The sequence below is a fragment of the Polyergus mexicanus genome, unplaced genomic scaffold (assembly GCF_030449975.1).
Source record: "Polyergus mexicanus isolate NDT 795.1 unplaced genomic scaffold, iyPolMexi1.0 SCAF_25, whole genome shotgun sequence".
Taxonomy (NCBI): domain Eukaryota; kingdom Metazoa; phylum Arthropoda; class Insecta; order Hymenoptera; family Formicidae; genus Polyergus; species Polyergus mexicanus.
In genome coordinates, this window is record NW_027223345.1 from 358,764 (window position 1) to 372,351 (window position 13,588).

The window sequence follows — 13,588 nt, forward strand, 5'->3', positions numbered from 1 at the left end:
GATATATAATAGTCGCTGCGATTATATACAATATATATCGCACGCATTAATGTACAGAAAAATTTTCTGTGTTTGACGGAGAGAGAGAGAGAGACAGAGAGGGGGGTGGGGAGGAGGAAGAGGAGGAGGAGAGAGGGATTGAGACTCAAAGATCATTTATCATTGAATCGACAGTGTGAATGACTGTTAAACCGTTAAGCCGTGTTTAAGGTTTCCCGATTGCACCTGTTTACGACAACACGCATTCGATAATAGGAATCGAATATGTCAGTCGCTCGGTTCTAGCGGATCACGCGCATGTACATTACAACTTGATGGAGTAGGATGGGAGAAAAGACTGACTCTAGGGAATCGATGCCATTGATCTGCTCGATCTATGGAAGCTGGACGCTCGCAAATCAACCACTACGTTCACGTGTATGTGGGTATTCTGTTTTGCATACGTGACTACACACTGCCCCATTTCTTGCCATTAAACTATTGCCTCGATATAAACGCGAATGGGTATTAGGAAATAAGTCAATATCGAGTAAATTCGATATCGAATAAATTCTTTTACGGGATTCTTTAAGACGATAGTTTTTATATAAAATTCATAGATCTATATTTTGGTATTAAAAAAAAAAAAAAAAAAAATTTATACTCTTTCCGATGTTGATAAAATCTATTACCCGCATACTCGCAAACATTGACTGCTATTAATTTATTAGTTTAAAATAATTATGCGTTCCTCTCAAAAAGCTGCGTTCTATATTATTTAATCTTCGTAGTAATAATTTTCATTGCTTTACAAGCGTAATCCCAATCGCACGCATTTAGACATCGAAGATCGATTTGGTGGCCGTGACATAACTCACTAAACAAAACGAACGCGCAACGCGACAAACGGTGGTTGACAAAAAACAAAAGCAAAAGCCAGAAAAAAATAAAGCGAGAGGGGAGGTGAATCGGGGTCGTGCAAAAGAGAGAAAACTAGTGTGAAAAGAAGAGGTAAGAGAGACAAGGATATTTCGATAGACGTAACGAACGGCAAAGAGAGACAGAGATAGATAGATAGATAGATAGATAGATAGATAGATAGATAGATAGATAGAGACAGGACAAAACGCGTAGCAAAGTGAGAGAGTGTGCGAGGGAGTAGTAGCACCGCGCGCGAGTAGCGAAAGCTGCGCAAAAAAACCGCAACGCGAAATCCGGACGCCCCGGAAAAAAAGGGGCAAAAAGCCAGAAAAAAATAGTGGAATGCTCAACCTCGCCGGCGCGTCCCTCGCCACCCAACGGTTCGAAATGGGGTGGGGGGGGAAATGAAATCGACAGGGCGTCCACCTCTATCGGTCCGATGCCACGTACACAATCCAACGCGTGCATGTAGCATCCTCAACACATGTCGGCGGATTGCTTTGTCCGCGCGTGCATTACGATACACGAGAGCGGACGTTCGTTGAGTATACATGTAGGCGCGTGCGCGCGCGCACACACACACGCGCACGCACACGTGCGCACAGCCGATCCATTCGCCCGTGTGTTGACGGCGCGTATGTACGCCGACATAACTAAACAAGCAACAAGTGACCTTAAAATCTACGAATAAAAATACTGGCCACTGTGATCGGATATCGCGCGCAGCTGCAACGGAGAGCGTAAGGGATGAAAAAACTAGGTGAAGGGGTGCGTTCATCGCTATCGCGTCAAGAAAGCTCGAGCAACCGCGCAGACCGCGCAGACCGGGATGCAAACATCGCGATCGCATTTGTGAAAAACAACGGGGAGAACGTACGATAGATCGCCGAGGTGGAGATATCGCAAAAGTTTCGTCGATTGAAAGTGCACACGGGGCTCGTTGCGCCGGATTATAACCGGTTCGCGTGTTCCGTACTTGTGTTCTCTTCTTTTACCGAATATAGACACGATTATTAGAGCAGGTTAACGAGCGCGCGCTTCCCGGCTCAATTTCCTCGTTAATACGCGCTAAATGCGGTAAAGCCTCCTAACGCGCCTCGACTTTTCCTCATGAGGATTCGTTGTTATTCTAATTGATCCGAAAAGCGTATTGTAATACGATGAATAATTTTACTGTATTAGAAGTGTATGTAAAGTTGATGGAATAAGAGGATGAGAAATTATCTGAATTCGAAATGGATGAGAGACCTTGTCAATGAATAGTATAGTGATTGAGGAATTAGAATTTATGAATCAATATTTATGAAATCGATATTAAATAATAGAGGTAATCACTATCGTTGCGATATTTTATAATTTTATTTATATATACTAGAAATTTTTTACATTTTTTATTCAATATCATAATAATTTTTTCCACTCGCGTAGCTGCAATTATTAATTATTAATTAGTTGTAGCTAAGGGAAAAAATAGATCTAGTTTTCGCGAAGAGGGGCGCCGCGAGATTCCTTTCGCGGCACTAAACGCGTATAGTAAGAAGCAACAAGTGACCTTAAAAACTGCTGGGATAAAAATACTGGCGGTTGATCGAGAGTTTTGCACGCCGCCGCTGAGCCAGCGGTAGATTGGGGTATGATTGGGTAAGTGGGCTTTTCGGGGTTGAAGTTACACGGGGTGGGAGAGGCAAAAAGTGGTATAACACTGAGACGCCGGTCTAAATCGAGTACACCGTTCCGTTAGTTTTGCCCTTTTGTTCCCGTCGCTTATCGCGATGAAAGCTCCTCTGTGCTACTGAAAGACTTTGTGAATATCGAGTCATTGAGAAAAATTTGTCATTTGCAATTAATAATTTTCGAACTTAAATAACACATAATTCTCTATAATACAATATATAATATTAATGAAGTTGAATATAAAACTGAAACCTTGTGAAAAGACTATTATATTTGCCGCATTATTTCCCAAGCCATTCAATTTTAACATTAATTTTGATATTTGATATGCGTTATAACATGCGAGGAGAAATTTAAATAAACTTCATATGGATTATTTTCTATAATTCAAAGATACAAGAAAAAGCTTTCGGCTTTTAATTAGAAATATTTCACATTTTTCATTATTTAAATTATTTTGTACCAAACTAAATTATGTTTTATAATAAATTATCCTTTATATAACGTAGGATCGTTATGCCTACAATTACCGTAATATCACAATTAACTTTTTTCTACAATTCGTATCTCATATCAAAAAACATTATAAATATAAAGTTCTTCGAAAAATAAGAGTGAAATCGTACATCTTCAAACGATACTTAATCGCGCTGATATATCTTGGATGCATGAAGGGGAGAAGCGGAGCACGATGCATTATTAGAGAGCAAAGGTGGTAGATTTCGACCTCTCTTCTCGTTAGTTCCGCCGGCAGCCGCCTAAGCAAGAGCTCGCCACTGTCCAGCAACCCTTTCGCTACTACGGACCTTCTCAACCCCTTAGTACGCACGTACAGGAGTCTACAGACTCGCGGCGATTTTTCTTCGGGTTGCACCAACACAACCCACCGGCGCTTCACCACTACAGATCCGGACACCCCGTCGCGCGCGCGCGACGTGAGGTTGCGCGTGTCCTCGTTTCGCGTATCGAAAGGGGTAGCGGAGCCTCTCTTTTGCCGGTGATCGCGCATGACCGAGCAGAACGCTCGCCGTCCTCGTCGCGCCGCTTTCGTCCTGCCGGCGAGTGTGTGACCGACTAAATTATAGGTCCGTTCGCTTGTTTATTCACGCTTAATTACGCGAAAACTTTGTAATGATCCGGTGTCGTGACTGTAAAAAAAAAGAAGGACTTGGATCGATATGATGTCGAGTGCCTTGATAAACGCGCGATAAAAGTTACGTTCTTTCGCGCTCTGAAAAACATTCAATCTCCGAGCTCGATTTTTCGTTCGACGAAACAACGGAAGAGAAAGATAGAGACTCTAAGATCGCAGATTTTTTTCACGAATTTTTGTCTATTCGAATCTACGGGTCGAAGGCGAGCGTTCAAGGTATCTGGCTGATATATATCGAGCGCGCACCATGTCGCCCCTCGAAAATACCGATATTACACGTTGGAGTATCCGCATGACTCACACGTATACGAGGAATCGTCGGTGTGATAAAACGTGGTCGCTCTCTCGCACCTGTCTCCGGTCGCGTCTGTCCCTCCTTCTTCATGTACACCTTCATAAAGGGTAAGAGCGCAATGGTCAGCCTGCAGCGGGAGCTCTTCTCTCTCCCTTTCTCTCCCTTGTCTAGCCCCTGCTGTCTCATCTGCTTCCGTCTGCGTCGCGCTATCCCTCTGGCCGCGCAAGCTTTTCTCTCTTTCACCCTTACCGTGGCCTCCGCAAGCTCCGTCTTTCTCTCCCGATCCGCTGTCCGGCGCTGTCTCGAATGAGTTCGGTGGCGCTCGTATCGTCCGTCAACGTGTCCTCGTCGTGCTCAGATCGGAAAAGCGGCGCATCGTCTCTCTCCTTCGCGAGTACGACTCACCCCTTACCACCCTCGTCCGCTCCGTACATCCGCCAGCGATTCCGTCGCGAGCTTATACGATCGGGATCTTCTTCGTCGCACCGCTGATTCGCCCGTTGCTATCGTCTTTCTCGCGATGGACTCGTTCAGGAACGCCGGCGAGGCCATTGTCGCCCCGGGGATAGCATGTTTTATTTAAATATCTTTTGATTTTGAAAGATCTTTTGATTTCACTTTAGCTAGATTTTGTATTATGCTTTACGTACTTTTCTTTTCATATTGTAGATTTTTATTGTACCTTTAGCAACAAAGAATGCGTCGCATTCTTATCTAAAATTTATATCGAGATAAATATTAAGTAAATTGAAAAATTACAAAACTATATTTGAGACGCGATAAATAACGTTTCGAATGCATCATACGAAACGCACGCTAGTATTTCTCATTGATATCAAATAAATCTCATTAACGAATAGATCGATGACGAATCTCGCAAGTACCAATGGAAGTATATGGATTGATGATTCAGACTCTCGGTCTCTCGATTATTCAGCACAATCGGGGATCCCCGGTGAAAAACGCGCGATCGCGATTCTTAAATAAGTTACAGACGAGCACGATGGGCAGTATACCGTATAACGTAACGTTAATCGACGTAAACGGCGTCTCGCATAAATCTTCAATTTTACCGCTCCGGGCAGTCGGTTCCCGCGTTAGAGCCAGCGCCAAGGGGCGGTCCTGCTACCCCGTAGCACTTTTCTCTATCCCTCTTCCTGGTACGGGGTGCCGTATCTCGCGCGCACCAACTCTCATCCTCACCACCCCCATCTCTCCCCCTCGCACATCCTCCCCGGCCTTCCCCTCCCCTCCCCCTTTCCCCAGTCGACTCCTTTCGTCGGTCCACCGCCTCGCTCGCCCGATGGTCCTTCTCTTCGGCCGGCGCGGACGCGGCGCGGCGCGCGGATCTTCTTTCTCGTTCGTTTCCCACCGCCTCCTCTCGATCTCTCAATCTCTCCTCCTCGTCGCTCGTGTAACGCGCCTAGGAGAAGCGAACGGTGAGCTTGCGATTGCGCGCGGCAGGGGCGCCACTGTACGGGGCGAGTGATCAAGAGGGGCCCCACCGGCTTGCTCCGCCGCTGGCCGGCGCGCGTAGTTCTCTCCCTTCGGCTTACAGCATCCGCCGGAGCTTCTCCTCTCTCCGCCTACGCGGTGCGAGTGTGCCGTGTGCGCCAGTGCGCCCGCAAGCCCGAAAGTTCGCGCTCCGCCACGCAGCCCAAGCTCTCTCTACCCGCGCGCTGATCGGCCACGTTCGTCAGGCCGGGAGCCCCGAACGCAAAAAGAGGCACCGGGGCCGCGCGCGCGAGCCGAGAAAAAGGACGAGATCAAAGGAATAATTTGTTTAAAGTATATTTAGAAAAAAAGAAAGAAAAGTTTTTTTTTTTTTTTTTAAATAACACGGAAAGAACGTCTCGCAACGGAAGGAAAGGTGCACGGGGTATGGGGGGAGGAGGACTTCTTAACGCGACGTTGTAGATACTGTGATGTTAAAAGCTCGCGCGAGAGCTTCCAGTGGGAGAGAATCGAAGAGGATCATCCTGCCGGCTTCGAGTGCGCCGATGTTGTGAACGTCTTCTTACTACCGTCCTCGCCCTCCGGAACTTGTCTCCTCGGGATCGGCGCGACAAACAGGTGAGTCGACGAACAAAAGGGAGCATTCGAAATCTTCGAACTTTTCCGTTCTTTTCGTTCTGCGTTCTCGTTGTTAACTCGCGAGCCTGGTTCGCGCGCAACGATCTTCTTCCCTTAATGGCACGCGAAGCAATTCACGATTATGTGAATTATTTTTCAAAAGGCATACGCAATTCGACTCGATACACATACATTGAACTTTTTGTCGCATAAACGGATTTTTCTGCTCTACGATATTTTTTTACAATATAAAAAAATTACGAATAAAATATATATATATATATATATATATAAGGAAAGAAGAGAGAGAGAGAGAGAGAAACAATTCTGCAACATAAAGATTAACAGAAATGCATATTAATTTTATGTTCACGCCTTAATGAAGTAAAATTTAGCGAAAGCTTTTTTTTTTTTTTTTTTTTTTTTTTTGAATAACGAAAAAATCCGTGCAAGGACAGTTTTATGTACAATTAAGCAATTTTACGGTAACACTTACTTTCTTTCAGTAGATAGGTATGTTGTGAGTTGGAAAAACGACATATCTTTCGCTAGTGATCGAATCAGTTATCAGTCTCACATCTCACGATGTCCGCAATACACGGACTGTTTCCCCTTAGGTTATAGTTGCGCTTCGAGCGAAAGAAAAATTCTCGATCGTGTGGTGATGTCAACGGTGACAGGTGTAATGTGTTGGTGCTAACTGTGCTCGCGTCAAGAAATAATAAAATAATCTCTCGTAAAGGAAAAAATTTATAATATCCGAGTGACAATAAGATCGTGTAAGAAATTTGAATCTTGCAACGTAAAATACAATGAGTGAATAGTGCACATAACTTTCTAATGAAATAAACAATCGCACGATTGGTACGAAATATATCGTGTAATTTTGCTATATAAATAATTGCGAAGCGTTATGATAAAATAAATGTGTTAAAATATTTATCAAATATCTAAATATTGAATATCTTAATCACATGTTTAATTGCATTCAAAATTTCGATTGCGATAAAAACCGTTACATATTAACATTATTAAAGTTTGTACTTTTGTATGATATTCTATTGGAAAAAAATATAAATAGTAAAATATCACATATTATGTCATATTATAACTTTTATATAAGATAAATAATCACTTAATATACTTAAAATAAGAAATATATGCCACTTGCAATATAAACATTTTCTCTACGAGAAGATCGTGCCGCCGTCAGGTTTGTAGATAACTTAAAATTCTACATAAAAGTCGTATTATGTGATAAAAGTATAAACATGAATATTTAACGATGAATAAAATTGGGATAATATATAAATTGTAAGAAAAAAAAGAAAAGTATATAATAATTGATTGATAATTTTTGTATATAATACATTAAATTGTATTTCGATAAGAAAACATAAAATATTGATAACTAGAAAAAAATTTTGAACGTATGATAATCCGGTAAAACTTATCGAAAGCCTCTTCGTGACAGTAGGTACGGTTGGCTCCTGTCAGCCGGAAAAGCGGAGATGTCAAACATTGTTCCGACGGCAGCCGTTTAACCCGCGACAGGTCGAGATAGACGCTGGGCGGATTCGTTTTTAAATCAATAACATAAACCTCACCGAAGCCATTCTCAAATACGACGTAAAGTGAAATGTATAAATAATCAAGATACATTTCGCAGACTAAACTCGATTAATGATAGATTTAAAAATTCGCATCGTTGCTTCGCATCAAATATTTTTATAATAATTAAAAAAAAATGCTATCACGTTTTAAGATACGTCAAGTACAATAATCGTAAATTATGTTCTTTGATTTTCCGCGATAAAAAAAAAACGGAACAAGCGGTAAATTGAAAGAAAACTTGAAAAGATACATAGACTGTCAGAGAAGAATACGCGATTGGTGTTGTAAAATATAACGCTTCATCTCTTATTTTTATTAATTATTAGGCAACGGATTCGCACGTAAACATCTTTACGTTGAATCGGAATGATTGAAAAATCTTATTTCTATAGTACACAAAATGGTTGCATCGATGAACGATGAGAGACGTATCCGTGGAGCACTTTTGAGATGTCGTTCGAACAATCGTCCGTACAGAACTAAGATCACGAAAAGGGATAACCGAGTCCGATGGAGAGTCCAGTAAAACCAGTTTCGCCTGTTTAGATACACGCTCGGAAGAAAAAAAAAACCCGGTTTTGGAGCGAAAGGGTTGCGGTAAAGCGCGCGGCGGAACTGTTTTGCTGTCGGAATGCCGCGTGTAGTTAGCGGTTCGATCGATGGTCGCGTATAAACAGCTAATAATCAAACGAATCGTGTCATAAACAATCCCCGCGGTGGGGGCGGTGGGGTGGTGGTAAAAGTATAAATGAGTGTCGATCGGTAGTGGGGTGTATAACCAGGGGTGGGGGTGGCGGCTTCGAAAAGCGCAGAGAAGCTTGACCTGCATAAAAATTTGTTTCGATACATCTGCCACCCCCGCGGCTCTTTTTACCGCGGAATGTTTTAGGTAGACGATACCCTTCTACGCCATAGGGTTCTAGAGAGAAACTCTCCTTTACACGATATTCACAATACTTATATATTTAGACAGATTGTAGTTTAATACCGGACTCCGCAAATCTCTCGAGCATTGTCGATATTTTCGGGCAAAATTCTCCGATTTTTGAATTGAGTTTCGAATACGTGTTGTGCTACGTGCGACACCTAAAAGTTATACGCCAAATTAAAATTGATATTAGTTTTTTCAAACTTTGAATAAATGTAGACGATCACACTCTCGTTCAGGCATTTAAATGGATACAATCTCGTGGTCAAAGGGCCAGGCGTAAAAGAACTTTCGTGATACTGCATCGTAAATCAAAGTTTGTTTTTGTGTCTATTAAACTACATGCTCTTGATGTATAATTGCTGATTTTTAGATATTTTTCGCAGGTTTTTAAATATTTTTGTACGTATCTGTGATTGTTTGTAATCATGTTTATAGCTATGAAAAGTTAATTAATCTCGTTATTGTTTCTTGAATTTTAACTGCTTTATATATTTTCAAATTACGTAATGGTTTCGTAATATTTTCGCAATATATATTAAATGTATGTTTTAAATATATTACCATCTATCTAAATTATCATGTTTTTTTTTGCATGCAACTTAATTTTTTTATTAAGCTCTTCTTACCAATAAAAGTACAAATATTTCAAAATTGCATAAAATAATTATTTTATTTATTTGATACGTATATCTCATAACGATATTACGGATTGTAATTTTATATGCAATTTTTCATTCAAATTACGTTTATTTCAAAATTTATTTATTGTATTTGTATTTGGATATCATCTATTCAACCTGAAGATCAATGTATTCAGTGCAAAATCATGCAGTGTTGCAAATATATTTTTTATAAAAAATATCTTACATTTCATTCTCTCTCGTGTTTACAAATTTTACATGTAGCTCATGAACAAAAGATTACGCAGAATACAATTAGATCTTTTTACAAGAAATTTTCAAAAAAATCGTTCGTATAATTATATAATCTTACAAAAATTGTTCACAAATTAATAGTGAGCAATATTTCGTGTTTTATATATAATTTTAATTTGATTTAACAATATATATATATATATATATATATATATATATATATATATATATATTTGATTTTTACGTTGTACTATTTGTCATTATGTCATATAATATTTTGTATCTTTATCTCGATCGATGTATCTATCTAATGTTCTGTATTTACTTTCTTGTATAAATATAAAAATATTCTTGTACTTTTTGAAAACAGAGTCGTTTCGATAAAATTGCACGTGCACAGATATGACATTATTCTTTGACATTATTCTTTAAAAAAAAAAAATGAAACGGAGAAGAACAAAAATATGTAAGTCAAAAATATATCCGTATTTGCTCCAAAGAGACATAACGGATCTTTCTTCTTGTCAGGATTTTTATTCTTGTAAGGAAATCGCCGATATAATCCGCCATCTCTCCGGCGAGAATTCTCTCCGTTAACAGAAAATATCGATGAAAGTAATGCGCGGGGTCATAAAGTTCATCTCGGAAAGAAACGGCGGCGAAAGTGATCTTGTCGGCGCGTCACATCGGCGCGTGACCAGGACGGGACGTGTAGTCGTCGAAGATCGATGCGCCTGAAACCGTTCAAAAAAATGACAACAATATATATTGTCATCCTTTTCCCCCTCCATTGTGTAAAAAACCACGAGGTCGGTCCCGTTTGTTGTCTCTCGCAGTGGGAAGGCCGGACGAGGGGTGGGGAATATGTGTGCTCCGAGGGTGAACGGTATGATAACGTCAAACGGGTCGACACACGCGATGTATCGGTCGGCGAAGAGGGTTGTGAAGGTTGCCCCCGAAAGAATCGAAAGTTTCATCGAGTCGAGATCCGCGGAGAGCAGCGTGGCGAGGTGGACGGGGTGAAGGAGAAAGGATCGGGGCGACTCGAGGCTGCTTGCTTGCAAGAGCTCCGTGTGGCACGGAGTAGGGGGATACAACGGGGGTAGTATGAGGGGACGGAAAGGACACGCGTGTAGAGGGGATGCGAGTCGAGGGTGAGTGGGTTAACTGCAAAACCCGATCGTCCGTGTTTTTATCTTAAGACGACTCTCCTCCGTAGAAGCCGTAGGAAACGAGAAGAAGGGGTTTCTCGTCTCTCTCTCTCTCTCTCTCTCTCTGGAAGGGATTCTCCTCGCTGTCGAATCGGCCGTCGGAGGGGCAGATACGACGGCGTCGGCGGCGGCGGCGTCGGTAGCGTGCGTCGCAAGGGGGTGCAGGAAGGGGCGATAGTGGTGGCAGGACTGGAATCGACTGGGAGGTGGGTGGGGGTGGTAGTCTCGCTCCTACGAAAGAGTCGGTGGGGATAAGACTACCCTCGGAGGCAGGAGTGCGTTTGCGCCGCCGCCGTGGAGGTGGCATCGGGTGCTAAGGGTTGCTTATTCGCCCTGGTCCCTGGCGGGGGAGGGTGGTCTCTCTCTCGTCCGCTCACGACGGGGGTGGGGAACCCCTCGTCCCCGACTGCAGGGTTAGGGTGGTCTTTAGGTCTGTCAGTAGCAAAGCGGCGGCCTCATCATACGGAGCTGCTGGGGCTGCCTGACCAGCGAGGCCGAAATCACTTAAGACGCGTACACCTTGTAATATACCCACCGGTACAGATACGCGCGCGCGCGCGCACCGTTAGCTCACCTACACATACACACATACACGTACACAAGTACACGTACACCGCATACATCGACCAACACGTACACGCGCCCACAAATACATATACACTCACACGAGACTACTTGCGCGCGCGCACACGTAATACACGCGCGTGACACACGTACACCGGAGGAAACACAGACTCGCGTACACGGCTATAGACATCCAGCTTACATGCACGTGCGTACACGTCCAAGGAACGCGCACACCCGCTCGCGGATATATACGTATGCTCTAAGGACACGAAGGACCAAACGCCGTGGAGCTGCGCGTCCGCGAACGTGGTGCACGACGCGGTGAACGGAGGATCGCGCGGAATCTTGAGTCGCTGGCAGTCGCTAGCAGTCTACGGACAGCCAACGGACAGACAGTGGTTGCCGAATTAGTGTCGATCGTGGATAGAATCGACGTGATTTGCGATGACGACGTAGAAAACATTCGCGGAAGACAATGCGATACCGCGCCGATTTCTCGCGATGTCGACGAAAATGACCGATCGACCGAGTGAACTGTAGGTGGGCTACAGTAGCGACGATCGTGTTCTCGAACGTCGATCCGCGACGCTCTGTCGATCTTCGAGAGAACATTTGTGTCTACGTAAACGCGAATTCGCGTTTTCTTTCAATTAGTCTGTGATCACCGTGTTACTCTTCCGGCGCGCCGTTTGTGACTCAGTGTGACACGTGTGTTTATCTCGGGGATAACGTGATCGCATCGTAGACAAGGTAAAGTTACGTGGCCGGTGCACATCACTTATCGTGTTCGCATACTAAATAATTCATACGGTGTTTCGGTGCTGTTCCGTATATCGATGAGACAATCGAGTTTATTTTCGATTCGTGCATTGCCTCGGATATTTCGAAAGCAAAAGCACACGTGTATCAACGATACTTGGCAATACTGATTATACGTTGGGAGACGAACCGATGGAAAGCGATGCAAAGAAATATAAAAAGTTACAGAGATAAAGGAGAAAGAAATTAATTCTCAGAGATCGACTTTCTTTCGCGTATTTCTTCTCCCTTCGTCCGAGTTCCGAAGAAGCTCGTCCGGCGTTGCGTGCTCTTGTGGGGTAACGTATTCGTATAATGCGTTTCCCATTATAAGCGAGCACACTTGATACTGATTTAGTTTCGAGTCGCGGCCATTTGTGATTAATGATGGACACGGCTTTAAATTAGGACGACACAACGTGTCGTTATTAAATTAACGGATAATTTGATACAGAATATAATATGCGCGGTATCGGTATCGCCAAGTGTCGGGATAGAATTTGATTCGGTCGAATGGCGAGGTTATCGATGGGAGCGGAGTGGAAATCATATTTTCGAGGCCCATCAACGTAATTTTAATGCGCCATTCTTCACGAGGTGTATAAAATGACCGAGTTGTGTGTGTCCGCGCGCTATAGATGGCATGCTGATTTTCGAAGCGGGTGAACGCGCCGGCGATGTTTAAAAAAAACCTAGCTCTCTGATGAGGCGACGCTGAAAAGAGCCGCGATTCGTATTATCCGCTGGTATTTAATTGAGATTTAATTGACCCCTCCATTATTCATCGTGATTGTCAATGCGTCGTTTATGCGGTGTGTGTTACCAGTGTGTTTCGCTTTCGTTCGTTCATATCATTGTTACGAAATACATTTTATGCTTTTTGTTTTCTGTTGCATTTTATTTATAATTTTCCCATGTGTTACACGCGTATGCCGTATCCCGTGCCTCGCCTAATCGATGCTGCAAGCTTTCGTCACAATGACGATTCAATTAATCGTGCAATCGCGCGTACGCAAATTTACGAAGCTCTGGACGACGAAAGCTTGCGCGATCCCTTTATTCATCCCGAGAATCCTTATGCTCTAATTTATATTTTATTTTATACAGTTTGCATCTCACATAAGGCGCACAGAGAGTATGGGAGCGACGGTGACACTTGGTTTGCGTAAGACGCTTCGTAATCACTTTTGGAATCATCGTTGGAAATCGGATTGTGCGTAAATGACGTTTTACGTTACACGAAAATACGCATACGCGAGTCTTTAGCGATGACGTGATATCTATCGCGCGTCGTCTCCGTCGGAAATCCTTCCCGATATCGCGTTTACATCCACTTTATTTTCTCTCGTCGGAAACATTGCGCTGGCAGTCCGATAATGCATCGGGTTTGCTCAACTAATAAAATCAATATTTTCCGACCTTTATTTTCAGCAATCTTAAACTGTTGGCTCGATATCGATTTACATTTGAATTTTTTAAAGAATCAATTTAAGGTTC

General features: G+C 42.9%; 1 protein-coding gene across 1 annotated transcript in view; it reads left to right on the forward strand.

The window, feature by feature from the left end:
- Positions 1 to 5,862: 5,862 nt before the first annotated feature.
- LOC138943038 (uncharacterized) overlaps positions 5,863 to 13,588 on the forward strand; it is a gene marked incomplete at its 5' end in the record, with an annotated part of 77,984 nt that continues 70,258 nt past the window's right edge. The window contains one exon of the mRNA XM_070313557.1: positions 5,863 to 6,095. Coding sequence (XP_070169658.1) covers positions 5,863 to 6,095 — 233 coding nt within the window. The remainder of the gene's footprint in view (positions 6,096 to 13,588) is intronic.